The following is a 17,865-nucleotide window of genomic DNA, read 5'->3' on the forward strand; positions in this document are numbered from 1 at the left end:
AGATTACAAAGGGATCTACATGTCTTGACTTCAACAGAGAGTGAAAATGAAGAAGGTTTTTTTTTTTTACAGAGAATAGTACTCATACGGTAGCAACAGATTTGCACATTGAGGATTCAATGTTCTGTGTTCTGTGTGACGCTGTAAAGGTGAACAACTCCTGCAAGGGAATATACAAAAATAGAATGTTGACTTACGACCAAATAAGTTGCAAAAAATGCGCAGTCACTGGAAATAAAATGTATTTAATGTGCATTATTGCTGTTGGTTCACTTTAAGAAGATGTCTGAATTCAGATTAGCATCATTTTTTCTTTTCTCTGTATCTGTAGAAACATCTGTAATTTGAGAACTCAAAAGGAATCCTAATTGCTTATCGCACACAAGTGATCGACTGTATCCAAAAATGACTAAGGCTAGGGTCATTGAATTGTTTTGGTCACCAAACACTGGCTTTCCAAACAACAAACACTTTTTAAACAATGTTTAGAGAAATGAAACTTTCACTTGACATTATCAGCATATGCAAATGTAGGCCTTATTAACGACGTGAAAACAGTGAACTGAGCTCCTGCAGACTGCACTACATCCTTCCCCAAATGAGGGCTCAAATGTAATAGGGCAATTAGAAGAGTCTAGAATTTCCTTGAAATGAAGTGCTATATGAAACGTGGTACGACTGACAAGTCTGCTCTCTATTTCCCCAAAGCTCTCTGTCTTCCTGCAGCCCTTTATACAGAGGCAAAAAATGTATGCTCACCTTCTTAACCGAATCGAGATGCATGGAAGCCCTATATGGGATTTTCCTTAATGATTCTTAAGGGTAATTTGCAAGTTGGATGACACAATGAGAACGTGATGCCAAATAATACACTGGTACGTATCTTCACCGTGAGCCGAAGTTGTCAGGCATACTGTACTGTATGTGACTGATGTTATAACTGTGGACGGAAGCTTAACAAGTATGTTAGCTGACCTCTGAGAAAACAAGGTCATGGCCTCTGCAATTAGGAAACTATGGGATCATTACATCCTTTCCAATCGGGAGGGAAGCAGAGGCGGGCCCCTGTGAAAACGACATGCACTATAGATGGAAAATGGCCAGTTTTGTCTTTGTGCCAATTAAATATCCCAGAGTCCGTATCTTAACTGTTGTTTGTCCCTCCCCCCAAAGATGTGCACCAGAAGAGAATCATGTTAACTATTCATATTTCCTTATGATACATGATTCATGAATGTTGATTCTCAGTCAATATACAATCTTTGACAATCGTCTCTTGGCCCTCAGACAAATTTAGCTCCCAATGCCGCGCCGTCTTTTTCTACGGCTCATTATTGCTGACAGGACAACAGACGGGAAACAGAACTCAATGGGACATTTTTTTCTGGGTACTTTTTTAAAAGCAATGTAATGGTTATTTATACCTTAAAGTAATTAAATCATTAATTTAAAATGGAGGGCTCAGCCCTTAGATTATAAGATACTAACTATACTCTTATACATGTATTCATACATTTTATGAACAATAAACTAAACATTCTTCATGTGTTATCAGAATATATTGAGTGAGAGCAACATAGTCAGAAGGAGTTTTCACAATAATGCAAATCTTAGCATGATTTGCATGTGCCCATGTCTTCCCTTAGGCAGGATTTCCAGCTGCAGATACATTTATTATTCTGAAAGTAAAATAAGTGTAACAGTATAACATTCACTTCTGTGTGTATGTCACGTACATCAAGAACCCAAACTGTTTTATCAGAAGGTTTGCCATCTGTTATCAAGTGCAAAAACTGTAATGATAAGAAATACTTTTTTCTTTTTTCAATGCCAAAAGTCATGTATATATTTATAGACATATAGACAAGAGTTGAATAGAATTCATTTAATTCATTTGAAAGCAAATTGCCGACGTGATTCTACGTCAAAGCCTTACAGTGCGTAAATCTTACGCTACAGCCACACATTTAAACTTCAAGCTACATTATACAGTAAACACTCAGTGATTTGGAACTGCTTTAATGAGATATTAATCAGAACTAATGATGATTAAAAAGGCTGTGATACTTCTAGGTTTGAAGTGAATGCAGACTGTGCATCCGCCCACTGCTCAAAGCAACATGACTCTAATAATGCAAAAGTTTGTTTAATTCTAAGAATTAGAAAATGAACTGCTCACAGGAAAAGATGCACACATTTAAAAGTAAAGTTAAACAATGATACTGATAAAGGTTTTCCTTTTGCTTGTTTCCTAAGAAACAAAAGAAAGAATATTGTTCAAGTAAACAGAACCAGTTAGAAACCTTAGATGATGGAAAAAATAAACTTTGTTTGTCTAAAGGATGTTCGGAGCCAACATCGATGATTCAGTTGCATCACACCGTGACATGCGTCTGTACAATAAAATGAGCCTCACGCGGATGCAAAACAGTCAACTTGACTCTGCAATGTTCTTAGTCGTAAATCATTTGATGACAGCATTCATCAGCATTCACCGTTTTATGTTTGATTTAGCTACCCAAGGTTACAGACGTATCACGTGCAGACTCTCTTATGAGATGATTTTCGGTCGAAATTAGCACAATCCTCAGCAGTTCTTTTGTCCTCCCACACTTTCCTCAAATCAGTCATCGTTTCCTGTAGAATGAACCGAAAGCCAAATTATCTTATCTACCTTTCATCTTCCAACTTTTTTCATCTGCGTCACATTTTATTTGAGATTAAAGTAGGGATGTGTCTTTGTGCAGCACTAATTACCATAGAGCTTCAGTAATTAAAGGACAATAAAGCCTTAGTAGTAATTAGTTTCTCTTGTTTGGTTGCTAGCCTATCAATTGTGCCTCAATAATGCTCATCATTAGCATGCGCCTGGGCAGTGAGGGATGCTGGGAAAGGAGCCCTGCACACACAGCACTCCACATTCCATTCCCATGAAGCCATGGCACTGGGCCATGTGGTTAACCCTCCGTGTGCTGGGCCTGGGACAGTGGCAGGCTGTGCCTAGCAGCGAAGGACCCGACTGTAAAATATAGAGGTTGCCCTGTAATATAATGGACCTGCTGAAATAATGACCAGCTTTTTACATTTCTGAAGGGGGGAACATAGGAGCTGCAGCAGTGGGCAGATGCTGCTGTCACAGTTTGTGTAAAAACAATTGTACCCTTCTTGGTGTTACATTCTCCTCTATTCACGTCAAGGTTCAGCTAATGAAAGCCTGTCAGCCACACGGTTTAGGACCGATAAAGGGGACGCATCACAGTTTTGATGCAGATGCATCCTAAAAGCAGACCAAATTGGGTATCTTTAAACAGAACGCCGTGAAGAGGATAAAGCACATATACTTCTGTGCATGCAGGGTGTATGGATTGTGCTGTAAACTGTGGCATAGTAATAACGCCAGGCAGCAGAAAATGTGCTCTGTTCTGTACTTTGCCTTGACATGATTGAAAGACAATGGTCCCTCGGATAGGCCATTTCAACATCAAATGTGCATGCACATCACAGGGCAAGGGTGTGCTATCCATCACATTCAGTGAGCTGTCACAGGCGGCTCTCACAAGCCCAGCTTCTCCCCACACACATGCGCGACTGTATATGGCAATGCATGATTAAACTCTTTTGTGCATATTTCACCTTGGAATACTATATCCCGCACACATTTAAGGAGTTGTCAGTGTTGTATGCCCTGCACTGATTAATATTATTATTATATTATTAATATTAGGGCTGTAGTTTGGCGTTTAGCTGTAGATTTTAATGAAAACTAAACTAAAGCTAAAATGTCAGCACAACTGGAGACAAAACAACTATGACTTATGAAATGTACTTTGCACTGGTTAACTTTATAAAAGACTGGAATAAGAAAGAGATGTTTGTCAGCGCCCTTTTGCTTTAACCCCTTGTACAGGCACGACAGTAAAACGAGAGGCCTATCCAAGTGGATTTTGCTCGCCGCCTTAGGCTTTAGGCTGTGATAGGTTTTGTATAAGATGTCGATATTCATGTTGTTGTCCTGCAAATGAAAAATAAAAACACATGAAAAAAACATGCTTGAACTACTGAGAGATTCTCCCATCCGCCTCGGCACAATAACCCAAATGGAAGCCTTTATGAGGCAGTGATGGGAGCAGAGTGGGCTTTATAATGCACAGCCGTGCACACCACTACATTTCCAGCTAATCACAAGCGCGCAGTTGCAGAAAGGAGAGCGGTTGCCAAGGCAGCCACCAATCTCCCCTCCCCCTTCTCCCTCCGTTCCTCTTTCCCGTTTATTATCGCCAGAGGTCGCATGGCAGAGGGAAGTCCGACCACTTCTGCACTGGAACCAATGCAAGAATATGCACCTCCATAACAAAGCCTGCGCGCAGCCCTGAGAGCAGTTGGAGAGCACAAAGCTGCACGTCACGGTTTACGCGCTGCTCTTATCTTAACAGAGAGGATCAAAGTTGGAGTTTTTTCTCTCTTTTTTTTGTCTTCTTTTATTTGTTGTGGAACAACGGGATAGTTTTGCCAACACGTGCGCGCCCGCGCGTGTTTGTGTGCGTGTGTGCGTGTGTGTGTGTGTGTGCGCGTGCTTGCGCGCGTGTCTATGACATTTGTGTTTCGCATCCCGGCGCGAGGCTCCGAGGAGGACTGCGCATCACCAGAGTTGGTGCCGAAGTTCGGCCGCGAACGGATGTGTGAAAAGAAGTGTACCGAGTGAAACTTCCCCCCCTCTTCTTTTTTTCTTGTTTTTTTTTGTTCTTGTTTTTTTTTGTTCTTGTTTGTTCTCGTTGTCTCTCCTGCCTCGGCGTTGTGTGTGCGTGTGTGTGCGCGCGTGCGGAGACGAAAGCGAGTCAAAAGACGCTGAAAGTGATTTCATGCCTTCGGTCTCGCACCACCTGAGATGGACGTGAGATTTTATCCTGCTCCCCCGGCAAACGTGGGTTCATGCTCCCTGCCGACTGATCCAAGTTGCCTGAGCTCGTTGGAGTATTACCACTCAAACAAGGTAAATAACAGAACCGTGTTGTACCGCGCGTCACCTCACCTGTCTCTCTTTACGCACGCGCATGTTTTGGACCCTTTGTTTTTTGTTTGTTTGTTTGTTTTTTGTTCATCCACGGGCGCTCACTTGCCCTAAACACACACACCCATCCAAAGACACGTCAGGTGTCAGCAAACAGAACTCCTACGATGGACTGGTGTTAAATCCAGTCTGGAACAGGACGCGCAGTGTGTAGTCTGTGTTACTTTAGACTAAAACATGCGCTCATTCTCTTCTGCTCTTGAATGAAAATATGTTGTCCAACTTTATTCTCCCTCCCCTCTTCTAACCAACCCGGTCGTTATGTTATTTCCGGGTGAGATTGTGCAGTTGTGTTTTGCGCAAAAGCTGGCATTAAGTGTCCCACCCGACGTGGAATACCAGAGGCGGTATAGAATCCATAGCGCCCCACTCTGCGCTCTGCTCCACCACTATCTTCCCTCTCAATGATTTCTTATGGCTTACACGCTTTTCCGCTGGGAGTTTAAAACGATTAAATGGATGTGTGCCAGTAATGTACTGTTAATTACTTTGTAAAGAGAAACCACAGAGTGTGGCTGCTACACGTATCACTCTTTTTCTCTCCCTCCATCGGTTTGGACACCACGCAGCATGTCGGTGTGTGACCTGCACTGACTCCATTGCAAGTGCGCAGGTTTAATTTAAAACAGGATTCTGAATATTTTTGAACAGATCCTCATCCCACTGCAGACAACAAACCAGTGCATAGTAATACTAATTATAACGCTATTATTATTATAAATAATAATTACTTGTAGATACCTAAAGCAAGGGGAAACAATCTCTAGAGGCTTTGCCATAAGAGATAAAAAGTAAAAACACGACAAAGTAAGATAAGCTTACAGCAAAAGTAGTATTGAGTTCCACAAACACAATATATACGGCGGAAAAACTATGTAAAGCATTTTAAACTGGTAAATTAAGACACTTACTGCTTCCACAAGTGTTTGCAACATCGCAGCCATCTGCAATCGCTGAACGGGACTCTGGTGCCGTAGTCAGAATAGTGCAAAGCCGAAGGGCTGTGGATGATAAACCTGCTGCTGTGGAGAGAGATGATTCAGAGGTCTTTGGCTTGCTTTCTCTGCTAAAGATACCTTTCAGGGATGACAACGAAGGGGAATCGTGCACGGATGGGGATGTTTGTCTTTTTCTGTGTGGGCAATGGAAAGTGTCTGTAACACAACGGAACATTCCATTTGTGAGCTAAAATGATCCTCTCACAATTAAAGCGTCAAAAAGTGGTGCTTCTGCTCGGGTTTTGTTAGCAGAAAAGCTAAAAGACAGAGACAACAGCAACAAGGGCATTTTTGTGACTCGCATTGGATCACTGATGTAATGAGGTCCATACAAAACATTCACTGATAAGGCAGGTTTACACCTGTGACACACAAATATGCTCACATAACTCTCTATTCTGCACAGGCTATTTCTTTTTTTTTAGGTCAAACGAATTAGGATCATCCTTCATGCGGATAATCTGAAGAATATGCTGACATACATACATACATACATACATACACACTGCATGAGGCCTGAAAACAAAGCCAGTAGAAATGAAATGATAAAAGGTGCTTTAACCAGAGAGAAAGTGACACCAACTGGTCGTCAATACAAAAACGTGTGGCGCCCCTCAATATTACAAGTGTTCATTTGAATTATTAACATCCCCCCACTCCCTTTTCTTGAGGGAGTGGGGGCTCTTTCCAGAAAGAGAGGTACAGTCTGCTATCATCATGACACGTGTAACACTAACTACCTTCACTGGCAATTCAAATGAGGCGCGGGAGCAGCGGGGATCACTTGGTGTCCTGTTCACACAGTGCTCGGGGGTCAAGTTCGGCTCCTCAAACGCTTGTCAAACTGTCCGTGGCACCATGGAGACATCTGATTTGTTATGTAGGTTTCTGTATCTACTGATCCGATCTGCCCGCTGCTAATCATCTCTGACAGCCCTGGTGGTCACATTGTGCCCAGGTCTCTTTCTCAAGCAGCATGGAAGCAGAATACTTGTCAGACCCTTAAGTGCAAATGTTTTTCCGGGTATAGCTTAGTTTTTGGGTGAGTTCGTTGCTTTCTAGTTTCAAGAAAAAGATTTTGCAATAATGTTATTTGAAAAGTGTAAATTTGGCAACTCTGCCGAGGTTAGGCGCCTTTTTTTCCCTTTCTGGCTGATTCAGTATCACTACATAAACAATAACTAAATAATTTCACAGCAATAAAAGCCGAGAGGTTTTCAGCGACTCTGAATTAACAGTGTTAATCTGATTTACATAAAAGCTTAATTGGATAACATAGCATGTGCTGTTTATTTGTGAGCCTATTTGGTGTTTCAGTCATGTTAGTTTATGCGTGCTGGATGTACTCTTTCTGTCACCTCATTTAATGTGCTGATCACTAGCGTGACCACCACTCGCCTTCTGGATAGTTTCCGTTACTTTACCACCTTTGTCTGTGATTAACAGAAATGTTTTGTATGGGGGAAAGAAAAACCCTCACCAAGCCAAAACCTGTCACTGACTGGTCCTTCTGAAACATGAACTATTCTGCTGGACAAACTACTTTGTGCTAAGAGTGTAATAACCGGGAAGGTCAGCAGTGTAGAACAGAAAAGAGAAAGAGAAAGTTCTTCAATGATAAGATGATCCTGAAAAAAATCCATAAATAACCCTGCAGATTTATTCTTCAATACTTTTAATACTGTAACGTGTATTTTATTTCTGTGAGGCTTTCCCACAGCCGAGTTGAAATTACAGAGAATAATACTTAAGAACAGTTCTGTGCTCTGATGGTAATTTCCAACTGTGCCATGTTTTAATGGTGTCTGCTACTGTACATGCGGTAAGGGGTACATATTACTCATGTATAGTTTGTAAATACTACGCAAATGAATACTTTATCTGTGGTGGAAAGTACCCAAAGTATAAAAATGCATTTGGTCTTACATGCACAACTGTAATTGTTGTTTATCTGCCTCTTTGTTTGCTCGGTGAAATGGGAACACAGTGTCTGCGCCTTTATTTGAATACCTTAATCAAACATTGCTGACTGCTGCAGAGGCGAGGTGCTGCATACAGCACAGCAGCAGCACAGAGTGCAAAGAGAGTTGGCCTCAGCCCCGCCCAGCTCATATATCTCCCAACAACTGATATCTGCCTAGATAGGACATGACTGAAGAGCTGGCTTTGTTAGTTGGTGGGCTCCTCTGCCTCAGATAAGATGGGGGATGATGTACTTCATTTGAACACCTTATCTCGGTTTCATTTTTTATTACAGGACGGCTTGGTTTACTTTTATTCTTTGCAAAAGTTGTATAACGTCATTTATTAACATATTCAGTTGGTTTCCACCTCAAGTGAAATAAGCTCCTGAAAAACCAGAGGCAATTTTTGTTGGCTAAACGTAAAGGGTTTTTTTTACACATGGCTGATGAATTAACCCGTCCTAATGTTTATGTTGAGTTGAGCTGTCGCTATTAGCTAATGACAAACTCTGTGGTTTGTGACACAGAGACGGGGAGGAAGGGCGAATCAGAGGATGAGTGAGAGTCAAATGGGTTGAAGTAATCAGCGGCCCGGTATGGGGACAGTGTGTGTGTGTGTGTATATGTGTGCGTGGTTGGGTCCGTGCAGAGCTAACTCGGGGCCATTCAACCGTTTTGCTGACTACAGAATCACAATCACAATTGCTTTCATAGCCCAGTGCAGAGGAAGGCCATGCATGCCACAGTAAGGGCCTGTAACACAGGGCGAGCAGCAGTACAGCAAAACAGCCGCTAAATCATATTCTGCCTGCCATAACACACAGAGGAGCTTTTTAATAGGGATTCCGATTCCAATTCTGCAATTGGCTCGGACATTGGCAGCGTCCCACTGCCTGCACATGGCACAGATATTTCTTATATATCTAGGTGACTGGGTAAAAAGTGGTTCTTCCAACCAACCCAAATGGACCACACACAGGACCATGAATATTTTTTTTAATATGTATTAAACGCAGTGTTTGATGAGAGCGTCGGTTTTAATGTATGTGTGTGGTAATGCCGGTGGTAGGGGGGGGTTACCCGTGGTATTGGCCCTGGCAGTGCTAAGCTACTTCCTCGTGGTACCAGTGCAACCCCCCCCCCCCCCCCCCCCCCCCTCCACCCCCAGCGTCTGCTACCGTAATTAAGACCAGCCCCACTGTAGTGTGTTTACATTCGTCAGGCCGGGCCTTCCCATGGGGGCAGTACGATGGCATTCTCATTCTCAATGCAGAAGAAGAAGGAAAAAGAAACGGCGCAGGCACCTGCTCCGGAGTGGGCCCCTGGGTGTTTAGTTTAATGTTGATTACGTTTGTTAATGGCTGTAAACACTCAGAAGGAAGGACAAGTCATGTGACAGCATGGTGAAATTAATGTTTTTAAAAAAATGCAGCTTTTCTGTCTGTCTGTCTGTCTGCGTAGCGGTTTAAATTCAATTACACTGGAAAGATGAGTGGAGCTTTGAGCGCTCCCATCATGGCTTTTAACACGAGAAGTCAAAGTGACCCCCAATTGTTGTTTTATAGCAGGCAGTGGAAGAGAAAAGAAGCCACTTGCAGAGCACAATAGGGAAAGCAACATATTTTGCTGAGGCCGGCCCAGTTTCAGGTGAACCAATGTATACGGATAGTAAGGAATGCGCTTTTCAAGTGCGACTGTATGTTTAAGATCTGAGCCGATGAATTGAGAGAAAAAATCTCTCAGTTTTATACAATTGTAATTTTGTAGCTGTCAGTTTTGACTGTTAGTTTAAAATTCCAAGTCCATGTGTGTTCTATTTTATCACATTCCATCGATTACCGAATAGTAAACAAATCCAAATAATCAATAATCACAGCGGTATTATATGAATACAGCATCCATACTGCAGACCTACTTTATGTACTATATGAATGCATGACCGCTGTGCTGTGTATGCACTGTGCTGTGTATGTACTGTATGTAAGTATACAGCCATAGAAGGGGCTGGAAGCTGGACAAACATTCCCAGTTGTCCGAGCTTCCTGAGGTATGTCCTGTGCAAACAACATGGCCCATGGTATAAACTCCTTGGCAGGGATTTTAGGCCCTTTCCCTCCCTTGTTTTGACTGAATACCCTTTACAAATATTATCGGCCTTGGGTCAGTGCCATGTTTGCACCGCGGCCTGATGGGACGAAGCCCACATAAAAGTCCAATTAATGGTTCAAGCCCAGACTAACACATTAACACTAACGCTGTATATAAAGTAGAACGACCAGAAGCTCCCGGAGGGCCAGCATGAAAAAGGAGTGTTTTTTCTTTTTTTTCTGGGGATGCAGATCAATATAATTATTTTAGGAGATTATAAATCAGAATACTTTGGGTTGCTATTATGAGCAGATCTTTGATTTATCACCTTCAGCTCTGGTGTCATCAATTCACCGACATGCAACAATTTGAACTGTGAGACATTTCCACTTGAGGAAGACAGGGGTTAATAAATCCGTGCAGACCTGTATATGTGCTCTTTTTCCTCTTCCCCCCCAGCTGTGACTGTCTCCACTTGTCCCTTCTCTGTCAGGAGCATGTGTTTATTATGTGTGACATATTTAGCAGGCAGATATAATTGCCTGTGCAAAGGGCTGTAATCGTCTGCGTCCAATTCTGTCAGCAGAGACTGCGGGAGCCCACAGAGCCACCGAGGTGATCAAACCGTGGCTCATTCTTCCTCTTTGAGAGCTAATGATGAGCTTCATGATCATTTACAATGGGCCAAGAGTGTGAAAGAAAGTGCAGTGGTAATGCCACGGTTTTAGGTCTTGAAATGCTGTTGTCTACAGTTAAAGAATCGCCCAGAGGAAAAAGGAGTAGTTATGGAAAGAGAAGAAAAAAAGAGAGATGCTGTTGCTAAAGAAAAATGGAGGTTTAGAGGGTTAAGAGTTGAGAACAGGGAGTGAAAGCGAGAGATCTAGGACTTCTCTTTGTGTTGTCGACCTATTTCGTCTCTCGCTGGCCACCAGCCATGACAATGAGTGATGTCGCTCAGAAAAAAAAGAAGTAGCGTTTTTGGAAATTATGACATACGATTAATGGTGTAATGCTGTCAAGGGCTCCGTCTCGCCCTCAACAACTTCATAGCAGCTTCGAAGGGTTGTTAACACACCGGAAAAGAAAACTTGAGGGAATCTTTATATAGAATTGTTAATAACACAGTAGACAGTAGTGAAAAACCATAGCCTAAAGCAGCACTTACTGGCACAACCCACGTAAAGCAAGGAAGTATAAGCATAGTGTGTGTGTGTGTGTGTGTGTGTGTGTGTGTGTGTGTGTGTGTGTGTGTGTGTGTGTGTGTGTGTGTGTGCGTGGGTGTGTGCATGCATCTGCGTGTGAACACTTCGGTGTGTGTTGCTAAAACCTTTATGGTGGTGGAAGAAGTATTCAGATCTTACTTACTTAGTAGTTCTACACTGTAGAGATGCAGGTGCAAGTCATAAAGTAGCTGTGTGTGTGTGTGTGTGTGTGTGTGTGTGTGTCTGTAGGTGTGTGTGTGTGTGCACCCATTATAGAATCAGATCAGACTGAAGTTTGTGTGAAAGCGGGCTTGATCTTACATTTTCTTTCGAAGGCATGACAGAAAGACTAATTTTACCCAAATTTAAAAAATCATTTCTTACATGTAGTTGTATCTTCTATGAATCCAACTCTGAGATTTCTGCTGTCAGAACAATTCACCTCAGAAGAATGGAATTTTGCATTGAAATGTGACCATTACAAAATAATTACGCTGTAACGAGTCTTTCCAGAAGGTTTCCATGTTACATGCTGAATAATCCATAGAACACAAAATTCTAAAAAATGTCGGCAGTGAGACTTTCCTAAAACCAAAGGGCACGTCTTCATGTCATGTTTTCTGTGTACCCAGCAGTCCAAATCACAATAAGACTGTTTACTATCAGAGAAAAGGGGTACAGATGGGCCGACTACTTAGCACATGTCATAACCAGGAACAAATGTTTGCAGCAGCCTGGGAGGAAAAGGGAGTGAAAACTGAGAGATGGTCATGTTTTATTAAGCCTGATAATGCAGACTAATCTGTGGCTCGGGTTACACAGTGCTTTGTGGGTAATTAGAGATCATGTCGTATGCCTGGCTTGTTGAATGCTTGCACTCCACCCTAATCCCCTCCTATTCGCCTTTCACCCGCCACCCTCCCATCTCCCCTCTGTTCGCTCTCTCCTGTTTAAGAAACAACGTGCTTCCAAATGAGCTGGCTTCCTGTGGAGGGAAACAAGCAGGCACGGCAGCCATACCTCAGGTAGCTAGTCATCAGAAAGTTTATACCTCGCCGTACGATACTTGGAAATGCTCTCATGTGCTCAGAATTAAATAAGAGGAAGTTGACAGTGGAGCACTTTCTGGTTTTGCATTGTGGGACTTGTTAGACGGCTGACTAATGCCTCCTGGCGAGTGCCCCGCGTTTACTATTACCAAAACAACGGCACTTGATACAGAGCAACGTAGCCTTGGTTTTTCCAGACCGACTGCCGTTTTCTTTTGAAACATAAATGCTGACCGCCGATCCCCAGGACACACACACATAAAATCTCATTCCACAGTATGCGGCCTATGATTCATTGTTTCTATGCTATGAGAACACATGCCAACAGCATTATCGACACAAGCCGCAAATAATGAACATTATTCATGTAGATTTGGCACTGAACATCCAATCCACCTCTTCAGAGCCCACTAGAGGTCTTCTGAGTTATCAGTACTCAGACATTGAGGAAATAAAGGCACGGTGCGTCATAGGGATATATAACAAGTAGATTATACTGTATATCATCAGGCATTTCATTTGCATAAAAATTCAGCAAAATGCAAAACTGAGCTGTATTCAAAGCATTCAAGTAGCATGATGATTATCATCACAACTAGAAGCTTTCAGGAGTTGAGGAAGCTAATGGTTACCACTCACTCGGTATCTCAGGTTTTTCTTTTTTGGGGGGGTGGGGGGCGGGGGTCGTATCGGCATGTTAGGAATGGGAATTGCCGAGTGCTTTCATTATGTGGTGATACGGTTTCATTTTTGTTCTGTTTTTAATTTTCTCAGATTAATGAAACTGTAACCACAAACACTAAACATCATTGTGGGCCAGACGGTACTGATTGGATACAAGTGATATCACAAATATCCAGAGTTGAGCTGCAAAAGTTTCAAACTAATTTTAAAGGGTGATTTAGTCTCACTTTTATGCCTCTTAATCCCCCACAAACCAACCACACACTCACACACACACACACACACACACACACACACACACACACACACACACACACACACACACACACACACACACACACACACCCAAATAGCTTCGAGGCATTTCATTTCCTCTCCTCCTATGACAACATCACAATATAATGGGACATGGTGTCACGTGATAAGAGCGAGTACACGACGCAATCAAATCTCTCTCTCTCTCTCTCTCTCTCTCGCTCCAGCTTGAAGGGCAGAACGGTCGGCCGCTACATAAACTATAGTTTGTTCAATTACAAAAAAATGTGCTTTGTGTCCTTGTCACAAGCAGAGTGATGAAGCAGATAAAAAACAAATTAGTTAGCTGTGTTCCATAAGGATTGGCTTTCTGTGTTCTCTCTGTCCATGGAATTAAACTGTAGTGAGGCATCTTTTATTCTGCTTTGTATCTGAATGGGGCTGCACTGTAAAAAACAAAAGGGCAACATCCTGACCTGCGGAGATGCTACAACCTTATCAAATTTACATTGAAGGGAAGACTTAAAGAGCAAAGTGCCAAAATGATTATCAAAAGGATTTTGATCAATATCAATCTTCATTTCTTTTCAGGATAAAATATATTAAATAAATTACCAGAACATTGCTGTCATGTCATGTTGTGACACATTCCTGCTAATGGACAAACAGATTGGTCTTTATTCACAGTGCATCTCCTCCAAGTAAAATAAAAGTGTACCTAAACTTTCAAAACCAAAAATGAGAGCATTGCTTTGACCTCTATGCTGTGTTTATTGACACTCATGCTTATTAAGTCTTTGTGTCAAAATAAGACTAAAAATAGATTTGTCTTTACCTGAGATCATTGCACAGAGCAAAACTAGTGACACAACATTTTTCTGCTCCAAACCTGAAGCCACAACATTCAGGAAAGTATTTCAACAGGCCGCTGCCGGAAGTAGCGCAAGTGACCGCTCCCCGAAAATGAAGCCAAAACATCTTGATTGCCCCCTGGTGGCAGGCTGACACCCACAGATAATTGGTCATTTAAACAATGACATGCAGTTGAAGCCCATAAACTACCCAAGAAAACACAACAACGTAAAACAATAAACCAGTGATGTAGTACTTTTTGGAATTGGTATCAGGAGTAAAGTAAACAAGATATCAACGTTGTGTGCACCAAGCATCATCGACAAAGAGTCCGCCTCCTCTTGTCCCATTGGAGTCTGACATGTGGTTTGCACTGCAATAAGACTGCATCTTATTCCGGAATGCCGGGATGGAGCCTGCGAGGACCCCGACAGTCAACAACCTCCCATCTCTGGGTTAGTCTTATCTCATCCATCTCATTTTCCTGCTAACAGACCTCAGACAGCCTCGTGGAATATGAGCTTGGATTCCATCTTTGCTCTCGAGTCGTCTTTGGTCCAGCTGGTACGGCTTGGCGGTTGGCAGAAGCCGCGGTTGTTCAGCGTCTCAAGGTTTTTTGGGGCTTTATCCAACTCACACGCTTACCTCTCCAATATTGATGACCGCGTCTCATCATCACATCATGTGACACATCCTCCCCGGGTAGAAAACAAGAAAAGAAAACCAATTAAAGCAAAAATATGGCAAAGTCGGTGCATGGGAGCAAAGAGTTGCTGCATCTTTGTGGCTGACCCTTATAGTTGTACACTGTGTGTTGCAGCACAGTATCGTTGCACAGTTTTCACATGAGCCTGTAATTAAGTCATCTCGGAGCCTTGAGAGTGCGACAATGGAGCGCCGAGCTGAGACCAATCTGCAACTAATTGTCCCGAGTTTTAATTTCTAATGGAGGAAGGGCCAGAGGGAATGCAGCTTAATGAGATGCAGTGACTGTGTGCGCGTGTGTGTGTGTTCTATTATCTGTTTACTGTAACCGCTATTGGCCCCGATGAATAGAGAAACAAGAGTGAGTTAAACAAGATGTTCCGTTTTGATTTTGTTACCTCTCTTTCTGTTTATTCTACAAAGCACTCAGGATGTCTCAGTCTTTCCAAACTGTAAATTAACACATAACAAATGGTAAAAGCACATTAAAATAAGTAACTTAATTGGTTGTACATTGACAGAAGAGGTAGAAGCGTTACCTATGCCCTTATTATACAAACTGGAGAACACCTTCTTATAATAACTGTGTGACTTTGGAGACCCTTCCAAAAGTGAGAAGTGCTTTTGCCCTTGGCACTGAAGTTATTGCTCAGACAGCGTGGTTGTAGACTGGAAGTGGAAAGGTTGTTTACATAGCCTTAGGAGTGTTTGTGTCATGATTTAGATTCCAGGCATTTCAAAACCCAAATAAATCAGTTTAGACTTCTGAGGACAAGTAAACCTCCAGAAGAAGAGATGAGCCAGCTGTGTTTGAAATCTGCAAGGTGGTTTTAGCTCTGAAGCTTGAGCAATTTTGTTTCTAGTTATTATAGACAAAGCAGGTGGGGTCAAAGTTCATACAGCATATATGCAATAGAGTACTATTTGCAGTGGGGACATTTTGCTATTATTTACGTGAAATATTGCCTTTGCCATGTTGTCCCATGTGCATACGAGCATTCATTTCCTCCATTAGGACTCTGGTTTTAGTGACACAGCCAGCCTGACCAATGACATGTTACACTATAAAAAATAATAAAAATAATTTTAAAAAAGAAAGAAAAAACAAGATGTTAGCACCCCTGAAGACACATGACGACATGAATCTTTCAAACACTTTGAGGACTTCACTGTAATTTTTCTACCTTATCGCTTTTGAGTGGAGTTTGCTTTTGCAACTGACTCAAGGCCCTTCCTCTTATTGTTTCAGTATGTCAGGGCATTGTTTGAATGAGGTCACCCATTACCGATGTGGCCCGGGGCCAGCTTCACTTCAGCTGATTTAATTGAATCTACGATGAGTCAAATTCAAACAAGCAGAGACTGCTTTGCCTTGACAGCCTCATTACTCCACATTAAGAACTCATTTCACAATGTATTGTGACTTTGGGCTTGACAAATGGTGAAAACGGATGAAATCAAATAAGTGAGTAGTTTTGGGAAGGCTACTCTTGAGCTGCTCTGGCTGAAAACACTGAAGTGCTCTATATATATTAAGGGAGAGCCCCCCCAAAAAACAGTCTTTCTGCTATTTTGTATAAGTTAATGTGAATGCCTTCTGGGTTCAAGTGTTCCCATGTTTGCTGTCTGCATTAATGGAATGACATTCAATGCCATTTTCCCTTTTAAATGGGATTTCTGTCAAAGCGCTGTGAATCCAACTTGCCGTGTCGCTAGAGCCGCAGACAACGCTGCGAGAGGAGAAAATATGCCAATGAAACCTTTCACTGCGGACTTCACTGTTAGCTGTGAGCAGACCGAATAATGACGCCTTTATCACATCCACGCCACGACAAACAAGGAAGGCTTTCTTGAAGTGATATTCTGCCCCGTAATGTCTTACATTATGTAAATAACACATACGTAACATTCATAGCATCTCAGCCGTATGCTAGCTGAATTTCAGCATTTCATCAGCTTCAACCTCGACCCCATTTTCTCAATCAAGCACGCATTTCTGAGAGCAACTGGCATCTCGGCATTTGGGAGGAGAAAAAAAAAAAAAGAACATAGAGCAGGCTGGATGTGCCAGGGCCTTCTTCCACAATAGGGAAGGAAATGTTGAGACTGCGAGGGCTGTGGAGTGGAGATATGGCAGTGTTTGCTTAGGGCTAGGTATCGGGCACAAAAACAAACATGGCCGCCCTTAATGAGACTGTTTGCCTGCCAAAGGTAAAGACAGCTGTTGTCTCTCGCCACAATGGAGCAGGCTGCAGCGCCATGGAGCATAGAGGAGCACTCTGCGTCTCCATAGTAACGCTCACCTTGTGTGTACTCAAGGGGAAACTTATTAAGTCCCCATACAGACAATTACTGAGTGAAATGTAAATTGTGAGGTCGTACAGCTCTTTCATATGGTCCAAACAAAAAAAAATGGTTTATTAAGTAATAAGTAAGTCTCGTATTTACAGCGGTAAACATGATGTTATTAGACTTTGAGCGGCCACACTTACTTTTTGTCTGAGGGTCCTGAAGATTAAATCTCTTTAAAGTGTTAAAGGACTGCAAAGCACAGGAATATAAGCAAAGTGGGGTGTAGTAAAACCTACGAAAAAGTCATTTTCTCCTCGATGAGAAAATAACTATATCGGAGCTGTGCTTGTCCAGCTGAATCAGCACCGACAGCTTGCTGCACTCCAAAGCCAATTTCAGAGTAAATTATTAGTGAGATGACTGCAAAAGCGTTTTGTTGAGAGGAGAGTATCCAGTAAGAAACTGCAAACGTTAAAGGTCCAACCGTCAATTGCATCAGAGTGGATTCTGTTGAAACAAAGCTCTCCCAGCCCCCACTGCTTTCCTGCCATTGTTTACAGAACATTTTGAGCTACTGAATGGATGACATTTTTTTCCATTATCATACCGGCTTTCTTCTCAAAAAGGAGTGGCGATGTCACAGATATAGTTCATATTATATGGATAAATATGCTGTGGACCGGAGGAAGATTGCTTTAACTCTATTTC

The 17,865-nt window shown here is 42.3% G+C and overlaps 1 protein-coding gene across 4 annotated transcripts in view; it reads left to right on the forward strand.

Moving 5' to 3' along the window:
* Positions 1-4,165: 4,165 nt before the first annotated feature.
* The window catches only part of LOC120829694 (TOX high mobility group box family member 2), a 64,822-nt gene continuing 51,122 nt past the window's right edge, over positions 4,166-17,865 (forward strand). For 2 of the 4 annotated variants that reach the window (XM_040194035.2, XM_078083774.1), the window contains exon 1: positions 4,166-4,990. In XM_040194035.2, the coding sequence (XP_040049969.2) occupies positions 4,886-4,990 (105 nt within the window). In that variant the 5' untranslated portion in view covers positions 4,166-4,885. The remainder of the gene's footprint in view (positions 4,991-17,865) is intronic. The other 2 variants (XM_040194036.2, XM_078083777.1) reach the window with 2 other exon arrangements.

The sequence above is a fragment of the Gasterosteus aculeatus genome, chromosome 2, assembly GCF_964276395.1.
Source record: "Gasterosteus aculeatus chromosome 2, fGasAcu3.hap1.1, whole genome shotgun sequence".
In the NCBI taxonomy this organism is placed as follows: Eukaryota; Metazoa; Chordata; class Actinopteri; order Perciformes; family Gasterosteidae; genus Gasterosteus; species Gasterosteus aculeatus.